This window comes from Orussus abietinus, unplaced genomic scaffold, assembly GCF_000612105.2.
Source record: "Orussus abietinus isolate OABI.00-Male unplaced genomic scaffold, Oabi_2.0 scaffold70, whole genome shotgun sequence".
NCBI classification, from domain to species: domain Eukaryota; kingdom Metazoa; phylum Arthropoda; class Insecta; order Hymenoptera; family Orussidae; genus Orussus; species Orussus abietinus.
Window position 1 is genome coordinate 481,103 of NW_019394280.1, and position 12,807 is coordinate 493,909.

At 44.4% G+C, this 12,807-nt stretch overlaps 1 protein-coding gene across 2 annotated transcripts in view; it reads left to right on the plus strand.

Moving 5' to 3' along the window:
- Positions 1–12,807, plus strand: part of LOC105698359 (aryl hydrocarbon receptor) — a 183,136-nt gene that overhangs the window by 84,961 nt on the left and 85,368 nt on the right. The window contains exon 2 of one of the 2 annotated variants that reach the window (XM_023434930.1): positions 2,794–2,984. In XM_023434930.1, the coding sequence (XP_023290698.1) occupies positions 2,794–2,984 (191 nt within the window). Of the gene's footprint in view, positions 1–2,380; positions 2,985–12,807 lie in introns of those variants that run through there. The other variant, XM_023434929.1, reaches the window with a different exon arrangement.

Sequence of the window (12,807 nt, forward strand, 5' to 3'; positions counted from 1 at the left end):
GTTCGAAGTGCAAATCGACTCATGAAAGTTTCTTATGGTAACCATAGACATAGGAGACATGGAGCCCACAAACGCATCCATTTCCTTGATATCTTTGCGAAGGCAAGGAAAAGGAAAGGAATCGAACAAAGAAATCCTTTCTCTCTTTCCTTATTGTTCGATAAGCTATGGTTATATTGCACCGCACATTCTTTTTACCTAAAAAAAAAAGAGATAAAGTGAAAAAACAACCCCTTTGGTTTCTCCTTTTCCATTCCGCAGTCTTCATAATTGAATCAGTGCACGGTCTCCGTACGCTCGACGTACACGGCTTTACGCAAATTAATTCATCAGTTTCTTCCTGCTGACGTAAGCTAAAAATCTAGGAACGGCAAAATAAACTCGCCGCGGGCAAATCCACTCTCGAGCCCCCTTAAAGAATGAAAAAATTCACTCCCACGCGTACGTGGCGACGCGTCCCGACGCCGCAAATAGTAGTACGCGCATAGCATGACGTCTCATTAACACCGTTTCCTTAATGACAACCGCAATAAGAACTGGTCCTAAGCTCCACTCGAGCGAGATGGCGTTTCTTTCGAAGCCGCAGAAAATACCTGCGCGTTTATACGGCCCCGTACACCCCTCCGTACACCTATACACCTTCGTACACCTTCGTGCCTCCATAGCCAGGAGTACGTCGTTAATGCGTACGCGCAAAAATAATAATTGTTCGTTTACGTACGAACCCAGGAACGGCGGCAGCGGTGTCTTTGACAAGGAGTTCCGTACTTCGGGGAGAGTTCATTTCCCCTTCGTCGTCTTCTTCCCCCCGCCCTCGTTGCCGCTAAGACTGTAATTAAACAAACAGACCGCAGCCGACGCGTAAAATTTGGTTTGCATATTAATTTCACCAGAACGCAGCGGCGTAGGGGACAAGATTCAACCGCGAGGGACCGAGCCGTAAAAAGAACACGCACTTTCTAAAAAAATTAAAGCAATCGTATTATTATTTCATTAACATGGATACGAGCAGGGATTTTCTTTCGATAAGTATCGTAGCATTCCAGCTCCATTCGGTTATGAAAATCTTGACTAATGCAGAATTCAATTCAATTCGTTTTAAAGCAATTTTGTCATTACTGAGATATAGAACAGAGATACGTGTTCGATATCAATATTCGTCGTGTCATTGTGGTATATTTCACCTTTTAGTATATTTCCACAATTGCTTGTGTAATTCATTTTCACATAAAATAACGAAATTAATTTTTCCAGATATATGGCCATAGTAGAGTCTCGCGCCTTATGGTATTGTATCTTTTGCCGCAACGATTTATTTTACATTTCGGCATCGTTCGAAATTGTAATCAAAGTGTGGCAATTTTTCCATTATTTTAATAGAGTTATTAATATGAGTGAAATCCCTGGCGGATAGTTTAATCGCGCGTTGGGAGTTACGCCAATGCAGGACGCAGGTAGAGCGGGATCATCTCGTAGTGGCTGTAACTGTCAGCATGGCATCGTTTTGACCGCTAAATAACACGGGTGCTTTACAGAGAAATCCAGTAGTACAGTAGTCGACGTAAAACGTCGAAATTACGAGCAAGAGGGATCGACGAACCCCGACGAAGTCCGACCCGCTCGGCGAAGACGACTGCTGGCTTCCCGATGTCAATCAGGCCGCTCGCAAAAGAGCCCGATATGGCGAGTTCTCAATTACCCAAATCTCCATCCATATCTCGGCAATACTCGCAAATTAGCCGCCAGCGCGGTCTGGACCTTCGCTTAACATTTAACATCGCATAACGATTCGACGGTCCGTTTGTACGCTGCTCCTGAGGCTCCCGTTTAAAACAGCGGTAACTCTAAAGACTGCTAAACGACTTTATCCGGACCAATAATTATAAACGGGAAATTAAAATTATATATTTTCAGAATAATTATTGCTATTCGATTATTAACCCACAAAGCACCCTATGTAACAGCTACATAACACTTGAATAATACGATTAATAACGGAAGTTATTCAAAAGATACATTGATGTCATGTAAGGTCGAATTATTACCATTGTGTACTATTGTTTCAAACTTGTCAGTATTGCAGTTGTATAATATTAACGTAACGTATAATACGTTACCTACATGTTACGCTGTTGGTTTTATAACAATGTTATATATCTACGTAGGAAACGGTAATACAAATCTTGCTTGCATGATACATGTATATTACATTACATGTTACAAACGTTATGTAACGGTTATGTTATTGTTATGTTATTGTTGCGTAACTGTGTTTGATGGAAAGGGCTTTGGGGTGTCATGAAAGGGTCATTCTGTATATTTCGAAATGTCAAAATATTGATAAAATTTGCCTTCTAATTGGGCGTACCGAATCATTTGAAACTTCAGCACGTGATATGGAGGTTCCGAAAAAGAATGCGATACTCGTGAAATTTAATTTTTTAAAACAATGTGTGTCCTTGGTTCTAGTCAGGGATTAATATAAAAGTTTAACGGTATATCGAAATTCGAAATTTCTTATTGTTGCAGCTTGAAACCTTCTCAAAAGGACAGGGGTGTTAAAACAAAAATATGTTAAGAACGGCATATAGAAATTCAGAATTTGCTATCATTGCAGATTGTCACCTCCTCAAAAGGACGGGGATGATAAAACAAAAATATGTGAAGAACGGTATAACGAAATTCGGAATTTGTTATTGTTGCAGCTTGAAACCTTCTCAAAAGGACAGGGATGTTAAAACGAAAATATGTTAAGAACGGCATATCGAAATTCGGAATTTGTTATTGTTGCAGCTTGAAGCCTCCTCAAAAGGACGGAGTGACGAAATCGAACCCCAGCAAGAGGCATCGAGAACGACTGAACGCCGAGCTGGACACCTTGGCTTCGTTGCTGCCCTTCGAGCAGAATATCCTCAGCAAGCTAGACCGCCTCAGCATCCTCAGGCTCAGCGTCAGCTACCTTCGCACCAAGAGCTACTTCCAAGGTGAGTGCCGGTCCGAGGCGAAGGGTCGTTCCTCTCATTACCGCGGACGAATTTCATTCCGCCCAGTCGATTCCGCGTATTTCGCAATTTGCACTTAATTGCGCCCCAGATCGAAAGTTTAAGACTGGAAGGAAGGAATTAACGAGGGGGAAGGAGCCAGAGGTACCATTAGCTCGTCAGGCATCGACGATGAAGATGCACCGCATCGGTATACGAGGCATCGCGGCTTGAACCAGCCTGGATATGCCGGGCAACATCCCTGATGCGAATTTATTTTCTCTTTATGAGCATCGCTCATTCGTCAGCACTCACCAAAATATTCGCGTTCTTGCAAATTGAAATTTATTCAACAGAAATGAGATAAGTGGGTAGATTAACCGTCGGTATATCTTGAAACTCTCTCCGAAGTAATGGACTGGTTCTAATTGTAAGGTGAAATTGTTTGGACGATATGCCCGGTAATAAGGGATGGTTTGATATGATCAATTATTAACTTCCATAGGTCGACGATTGATGGAACTTATTTTGAACGTTTCTGAGAAATTATGGAATTGGCTCGAATTGTAGGTTAAAGTAATCGTTTGGCTGATATGAATGGTAACAAAGATCTTCTCGGTTGGTTTATGTAACAGTAAGTGAATAACGGTACGAACTGGACCGGTAAATTGCCGAAGGATTCCATATTGATATTCTACAATTTGATTGGCTGGTTATTATTGTGCTCAGGTTACCGTCATGCAAAATAACCGCGGAGACCTTAAAGAACGATTTGACGTGACTAATTGTTCACGCCTCTTAGGGAACAATCGGCATGTATTCCTGCCTTCGAAAGTATTCCTTGAAATTAAAGTCGAGATAAAAATGTCGACTTCGCTCGAATTACCATCTGCATGAATAAATGCAGATTTCTTAATTGTTAAGCTGGACAGGATTTTAATACTTCCAGCACGGTGGCCTGGATACAGTGGAAAGGGCTCACGACTCCGACCGATACGCGCGCAATTGAGCGAAAGATATGAGCTTTGTGCGACTAATCTTAATCGGGCTGCTTGGAAGTATTCCGCTTCCTCAGGAAGCTTTTCTGGACACGCGAAGCTCTCGTTACTTTTCCGGAAACAATGCTTCCCGAAGACAATGGCCGCTCTCGCCCCAGGATCTTCGCCTGAATCCTGGTGCGCCTCGATACTTACCGCCGTATCGAGGGCCCGAAATACAATGGATTCGGACTCTTTTAGACGATGCAAGTCCTAATGGACCTTTCAAATTTCTATATTAATACCGCGAGGCGGAAAAATCTCGAAAGGGAGGTAAAATGATTCGACGGACTTGAAAGAAATCGATCGTAGCAAGCTGCGCCGTTGCGATCATCCAATGGTCAATTATGCAATTGCGGGTACTCGCGCCAATTGGCGAGGTTTTCTCAGAAAATTATACAGTGGTACCTACCTAAGGACAGTGACGCGTTCATCATAGTGCTTTACAGCGCAATCGTAAGAAGGAATCCAATCTCGGAGCCTCGTTAATGAAACGGTTCTGGGAAATGCGGCCAGCATTTTTTTAGCTCATGAAAATACCGAAGGAATGCACTCCTTCGGAATGCATACTGATCATGCATCCATAAATTATAGCTAAATGTAATTACATAATCGCGGAATTCATTCATTTCAACGGAAACGGTCAAACTCCACATTGGCTGGAAAAAAGCGAAATGGTCAATCGATGATCCAGTTAGACTTCTAGTCATTGTTGATCGTTTTCTTTCGATTATCCTATCAATAACCACTGTCGTGCTATTCGTCACATTGAACGCATTCGATAATACCTACCTTGGCGTACGTAAAAATTGGATGGAAAATTGGATAAAAATTGGATCATTTTGCCAGGAGGTGTATGTATACTACTTAGAGCTGTCGCGCATTATAGTCGGATGATTCGTTACCGAACTGTAAAAGACTAAACGAATGCTTCTCTCCAACCCTATGATCTTAGAAAATGATTGCTCTCGAAAGTGAAAGGTATCGCGTTAAGCAATTGATTCAAGTCGACTTTCTTCTTTTCAGTAAAAAAGTTCAATTCTTTTCCGGGGATGGATCACTTGGCGACGCACTTATCGTAAAACTGACTTTCATTTTTCTTCTCGGGAATGCCTGACCAGCGTGGCATTTATTCCGAATCATTTACGATGGTCTGGAGGTAAACCTTGGAGAATGATTAATTTTAGCCTAAAAATCGTTCCATTAAGATTAGTAATCACTTCTTGACCAAAGCCTTTGTCTTTCCAACGTTGAACGGAGATGATTATTTGATCAACATTCTGGGTTTCCAGATTCGGTGACATTCTTCAATCCACGTTTCAACTAACCACAACTATGTTCCCAATCATTGACGATTATCTTAAAACTTAAAGTGGATTTCATAATTCTTTGGCCAAAATCCTGTTTTATTTTACCACGGTCACTATGTTGAAACGGCGTGAAGAATGTGGACAATTTAGATAGTCAATTTCGAGATTTGACGATTCCCTTCAAATAGCGTTGCATCCGACCACGTGACGGACATCGTCCCAGCGAGCGCATGCAATAATGTGCACTTTGGAGCGCATACCGACTGGATGCGTCATTTTGTAAAGGGAATGAGCAGGTTCCCAGTGAAATGTATAGGTCGAACGACTGTAATTTCAGGGGCTTCCACATTGTCTCGCAGTACGAGCACGCCCAGCGTGCACTTACGCGATTCGTGGTCACCCTTTACCGAGTGGTAACCACCTTCGGTGTTCATTTTTCTAGACAAATCCCTGACACGGGAGGCCTCTCTTCTGCGGGATTCCTGAATAAAGACGAGGCGAAGAACGTTTCTACCGATGATCAAGACATTATCGATGACCGGTGTCGGCTGTAATTCGCGCCCGGTTTCCGATATCACTCGATATTACTGTACGTTCAGTTACAGGTAATCAGGTTCTCCATCTACGGTAGCGCCAAGTGTTCCATTTCACTTCCTGGACCGAAGCGTACTACTCCCAAGTGAAAATAAAACGTGCCAAACGTTCTAAAAACTTGACACATAATGGGTCGTACTAGAAGTTTATAAAGATTAAAAAATTTACTTCTTCAACGAAACGAATCACATGTTCATGAATAATGTAGTCTCCGGCATCGTTGATCACTTCTTGCCACCTTGCTGTCAGTTTCATTTAAGCATTCAATTACCTTCGAAGAAAAATTCTTGCAAAAGAATTTGTCACGTACTTATGGAACAACTCGATAAAAAAAGAAATGTTTCAGTTGTGGCCTTACGGGGCGAATCATTTTACGTGAAATTTCTTACGTCAAGATCGTAACGCTTATTTTAACAGTGAAACGGTTATTTATCGACGTATAAAATACAATTTAAAAAAATTTCACTTCCAGCATGCGTAATGGCCACGCAATTATTTTTTTCCAAGGATAGACGCATTGTTTGCGCTCCCAAAAGATGTTAGATAAACCCTGAAATAAAGATCGGGGTCACAAATTCTAAGTCTTTGGCGGGGATACGTTTTTTTTTTTTTCATAGAATTTCGATGATTTTCTTTCGAACGGACCAACAATGTTCCGGATACTCCTATTAGAAATCGTGCCTGCATTGTCCAAGACCAACTGCTCTGCCTAATTATGCTTCAGGCTGCAACGGTCCAGTCATACTATTTAACGGGAATTTTTAAAGCAAAGAGAACATGATTTTCAATGTTTCACAAGAAAAAGAGAACTTGCCCTGGTTTGCCGTTTTGTTTCTCATCGCGAAGGATGTGGAGGCTAATCGATAGGGCGCGCCTCGGATGAGCGTTCCCGGGATCCTTGGGCACATCTCGAGGTCCTAAGTGCGCGCAATTAGTAAGGTGGCGTGGCCTTCCCGAAGGAGCGGCCACGCCGGCCGGTGGCGGGGCATACGCGTGCACACGCGTGCCCGTGGCCCCGGCCAGAGCCACGGTTGGAGCCGTGGCCGAGGAAGAGGGAAAAGCCCAGAGAGGGAGCACCGGTTGATCTACGACCGCGGACCTCCCGAGAGACCTTTGCCGCTCGGAATAATTGCGGACTCAGGACGAATCGTCATCCGGCCGGCAGGATGGCTTCGCGAGCGCCGTGACGCGACTCCTTACCTGCAATTAACTAATTAGCCATGCCGCGGCCGCCGATTAAATCGACCGCGTCACGCCCGGTAACTTCTGTCCGTCTCGTGAATCGATCCCGCCGACTCACGTGACAACCGTCATCCTCGGGGACGGAACTCCGATTGGGAACCAGGTATACGAGGAACGAGATGAACGGCGACCAGGATGGCTGGACTTCCTCCCTTTCGGAGTAAGTCGCGGATGTGACTCAACGCGAGTGGTCGGGTCGGAATTAACTTGACTTTCCGAAAGACTTTAAAGATTGAACGAATTCAAGAGATTCGTATTGTAGAATAGCAAGAGAACGTGCGCTGTACTCCTAAGGGGATGTGAAAGTGGAATCTAAAGGGTCGATCGTTCGTGAAACTTCTCGCTGAACTGGGTGTACCGAATCGTTTGAAAGTTTACTACGTCAATATGGAGTCTATAAAGAAGGTCCTGACCCTCGGAAAATCTCATTTTTTATACAACATTTTGAAAATACCAGTAATTGAAAATAATAGTAAAGTTTAAAACGATTCGGTAAACCCAGGTCGGAGAAAAGTTTAATAAACAAATCATATCACCTTCAGGTGATATGGAAGTGACTTTGAAAGAAGCGAATAGTAAATAATCGTATCGCGGAAAAAGAAAAGAATGATCAGAAAAACCACAATTGGGATAACCCCTTCCCTGGAGATTATGGCAACCAGAGTAACTTAGTAAAAGAACAAAGTATATAAAGAGGTTACGATAAGCACGGTAAAATAACTCTTTCCTTGTAGTTACCTTGACTGAACGGTGAAGTAACCCTTACAATGTTACGCTGGTTCCCGCAACCGCCTACCCAGGTTGTCCCAAATGGTTAGGATTACCAGAATTGTGCTTTTCCTGACCATTCTTGTCTTTCTGGGTAATTGATCAAAGACCGCTACATGTTCAGGCTTTTTAGACTTTGGCCCATACAATTCCATTGCAGATCACCAATACTTGCATCCATTGACAAGTTTAAACATACTTTTGCGGAGGAACTTGAATTCTCTACGAGGTCAGGCTAAAATCGATTAAAAGTAGCATAGTTGGATGAAAACCACGTCGGGCATCGTCCAACGCGTCCATCCGTTTCCGAGGTCAACGTCACCCCGTAAAGGCGGATATCAATTCCGGGAGTGATTACAGGAATTCCGCGGATATTTGCGGAGCCGTGTTCGAAGGAAGGACAAGCGGCATCGGAAATCGTGAAGCCGGCCCGCGCTAACGACGAGGTCGGACTCAGGAGGTTGCGGACGTGGACTCTCGGAGGAGTAGGCACGGCACACCACGAAGACCCGGCTGTATCGGGGCATCGGGCGACAGTCTTGGGAGTCTCGAGAAAAGATCCGAGCCCTGACAATGAATACCTATTAAAACGGTGTGAACAATGCGCCAGCGGCTGCTACCGTTTGCCGGGTTCCTCCGTGTTACTACGGCCACTACGGCGACAGAGAGAGGCAACCTCGTGCCCGGGTGATATACTGCAAGATGCGCGATACGACCCCAGAGTTCTCGCGGCACTCGCAGGGGCGCAGCCAATCTACCTCTTTACCTTCTTCTTGCGAGGGGCTCTCGCGAGCCCGCCTCAATCCGGATTCGCTGGATTCGCCGGATTCGCTGGACTCCTAAGACTCTCAGTCCCGTTCCAGAATATCGAGAAGCCCCGAGCTTAGACTTGCATACTCTTCCGTAGCCGTTGTATCTAGAATCTCCCGGGAGCTTCTCGAGAAAAATCAATGGGCATGTTGATTTATTTGGATGGATTTGTTGACACCCTCCAAATCGTGGTAATCCCAAGACCGTGCAGGTGGGGGCCAGGATCGAGAAACTAGAAGAATCGCTACAAAATTACAATTGATTCTAAGACTTTGAGATCGCACGAGACAGGGGAATCCTTTTACCTTGGTCGCAAGAGACCATCGGCCAGGTTTTATGAATTCAGGCACAAAGATCCTTACCTCGTGGGAGTTGGTACTTCGACTTAGGTATCTATACCGGTATCCTGAATCTCCAGCCACTGGTCCCTCACGACGAGACGACCACTCCACCAGCGTGCATTTGCGTCGGGAACCAACAGAACCACCGTAACCAACCATTAGACTCGAAACTCCCTCGGAACTGTTACCGCGATTACAAGTGCCAAACTCCCTCCGTTAATGCCACGTCCTAACCTCTTACATTGGTTCGGGGGTATCTCAGTTGTCCGCACGAACACCCCGAAGGTGCCGGGATCTGCGAGAACGATCATCCATTCAGTCCCCTCCGTCCAGGACGCGGAATGCCAGAGGAATCCTTGGGCCTCCTCTCTCACCCTCGCCCTTTTCCCATCCCTCCATCTTTCTCCAGCCTCCAGGATGCCCCGATCGTTCCCTCACTCCTCTGGTCGCTCTACTATGCAAATTAATTAGACCCTCGGTAGCTATGTCGATTTTTCAGCCGAGGCGCCTAGTCGCCCTCCTGAAACCTGTAAGACGCCCCAAGAAGGACGAGGAAAGGCGAGGAAAGGTGAAGGGAGGTTAGAAAATGCCGCGGAAAGGTCGCGGCAGGCCAAGGAAAGGTGAGGCCCGGTGTCGAGGAGGTGGTGCGAAGCCAAGATGCGCCTGCTGGTCCTCGGTGGCCCCTGATAGCAGATCTCGGATGCTTCCAGACCGTTGCCGCTTCTCGGCCGTTCTTTGCGCGGCCCACCGGTCGTACCTGGGGATCTTAGCAATTAACCAAACCCACTTAGTCTTATTATTGCCGGGCCTACTGTCCTCCAGTGGCGAGGCGCATCAACGATCAGATTTTACCTCGCCCACCGCCTCCGCGAACGACGCCTTTAGGCCTGGCCTCTTTGCACCTCTTCGGCACTTCTGTTGGCCGAAGAGATGGTAGATAGGACGACCGATGCACCTTTGGGGCAATTATAACTCCTGATAGTGCAGTATCCTCTCTTATAGCAATAACCGCGAAGTTAAGACGGATTTGCACCGGAGGTAGGTGGGTTTCGCAGATTGGTCGATGCCGATAAGGATGGAGGTTGGAACTTGGGGATTTTATCGCCGCTTCAAAAATTTCGAGATTCAGATTGGATGTCCGATCCGGTACTTTCGATCTCCGGCTTGAGCGTCAAGAAACGGTTGGGTCATTTCGTTTAATAGGGTGCAGATATGTTTTTATAATTGACGGTTATCAACTGCGTGTTCGGATTTTGGCAAATTATTGGAATTGATAGATTATTGCCGAATGCTCGCTGCTCGATACGGAAGTAGGTGGAATTAGTTAGGCTTGCATAGCGGAGATCGCGTCTAATCCACATTAGATATAGGTCGTGAAGAAGAGAAGAAAGGAAGAGGTCTAATGGTCACGTGGAGCAGAGTCGTCATCCACCGGCCTAGCCCCTTGACCATTAATAACCAGTCTCGGACTAATTACCTACCGTGCACGCGCATCAAATCCTCATTAGACAATTCGTCACCCTCCGATATTTTAATCGAAATCCTCCGCTAATGTATTAGCGCCGCATCGAGACAGAGACGGAGAACAAGAGAACTGCAGAGAAAGCTGAAAAGTCCATCGCCGTGATTTTCTCCTTAATTCTCTTTACCACTGTACCAAATTCCAAAATCTATCCAAGTACTTGCTGCAAAAAATTCCAGTATTTATGGTAACTGAGTTCTAATTTCCAGTTTTCAAATTCCAAAGTCGGTCGAAATACTATAATAATTTGCGTACTGACTGTAACCGACATCAACTTTCCATTTGCCGACCGATAGCATTCATTCGGCAATGTAGCAACGCTAACTTTTTTGAGTCAACGGTCAGGATCAACAATTTATTGCACCCATAACAAACCAATAAACATGAAATAGAGAAAAGCAAATTTTACATATATATAACGTAAGTGCAAAAAAATGAACGTTAATCACACATGGTTTTACTCTACGTTAAATATATGTATATAAGAAACGTTAATTTTGCATGTTTGTTTTAACGTAATGTTTTTACGTTAAAATTGTTAATTGAAAGTATAACGAATGATTATGAACGATTTTTTTACATTCGGACGATAATACTTCTAAAACGTTTGCGAATTTAATTTATTCCGCGTAGTTTATAAACATGTTAAATATGTACTTACTTATTAATGTTTAACAGTGAATGTTTCAACGGCGATCGTGTTATATAATTGCAACGGTAATTTAATAAACGTAACATAGGTGCATCGTCAATATTGAATTTGGCATGGAAGGGATTAACATTAAAATTAATAAAACACGTTTCACTACTTCTAAATGTGTATTCTACTAAATACTGTTTTTTGGGGAGTTTAATTCCTTGATCTTCCCGTTGCTCTCTTCCTCGGTTCGATTTTTACCGCTACTACAGGTACACAGTTCCTATTGAAAGACGAGGTGTAACTTCGGTTAAAGAAGTCCACCTTCCCACAGGAACGTTCATAAGTCTCAAGACCGAGCAATCAAGCAAAAGCGATCTTGGGACAATCAGCACGTCCTAAGGCGTTCCAGGATGAATTATCGGGGATATGTTTCCAGATAGGGATCGCGAGAAGGCTCTTCATTTCCATCGGGGAACACCTTGAAACTCATTCTCTTCTCGGCGGAGAACGAGGCCAACAATTCGGGACCACCTCCGAGGAGCGGACTGCGTTCATCATTCGCTTGTCAGCATCCTTTATCGTTGGCCTCCAATCCCGAGGATCCAAGGTGTGATGTAACGCTTGGTTACGAGTTAATTAACCACTCAGTCAGCACTGGACCTAAGGTACCTACATACGAGGCATATCATAAACGTCGGAACATATGAGGTCTCGCTGGGGATTATGACCAAACGGGACCGCTTTGTGGCCCTTTATTTGTCATACACTTTCCCCCATTCGATACTCCCTCTTCGGCACCTGTCACGGTTACGTGTGAGGGTTACGTCTGAAATTGAACCATCAAATCCCTAGTCATGTAAAAAATACCTTCTTCATCTTTTTCCTCTTTCGCTCGGCGTTTGGATAAATCTCGGTCGAAAAGCGCATTCAAATCATCAAGTCCCATTTCATTCGAATTTTCGATCCTATCTACCTCTTCGTTCTCTTTCGCTCTCTAACACGGATTTCTTCATAAATCAAATGATCAAATTTAATCAATCAGCAGTAAATGTGGCAAAATTGATTTGGTCACGGAGGTACCCAGCAGCGTTCGGAAGGATATGGTGGCAGCTAGAAATGTTTGAGAATAGTCTTTTTATATTTAATCTCAAATAATACAAGCTCAACGTCTGCAACAGCACCTGAATCCAAAACTATATTCGAATTTCTGACACCGAGTGAATTAGGTTTCACTAAAGAAGAACACAGTAGTTGGAGCACAAAAGGTAGAAGAAGGAGAAAAGGAATGGCGGCATCTTTATCGGCTGGCGTATCATTCATAATAGGCGTGTGCTCGAACTCGTCCAGTCTTATATCATCCGATCGCTTCGAGTCCTACATGCAGATACGTAGAAGCGGTATATATCACCCTCGGCAGATGTTCCCATTTGTGGGGCTCTTGCTTATCCATCATCGGGAAATTTGATGGGTTGAGTCCGTTGTACGGCATATAACTAAGTAATACGGTCAAAACCGAAATAACCCTTCTTATTACCTATGAACGCCAATGCGTGCTCCGCTAT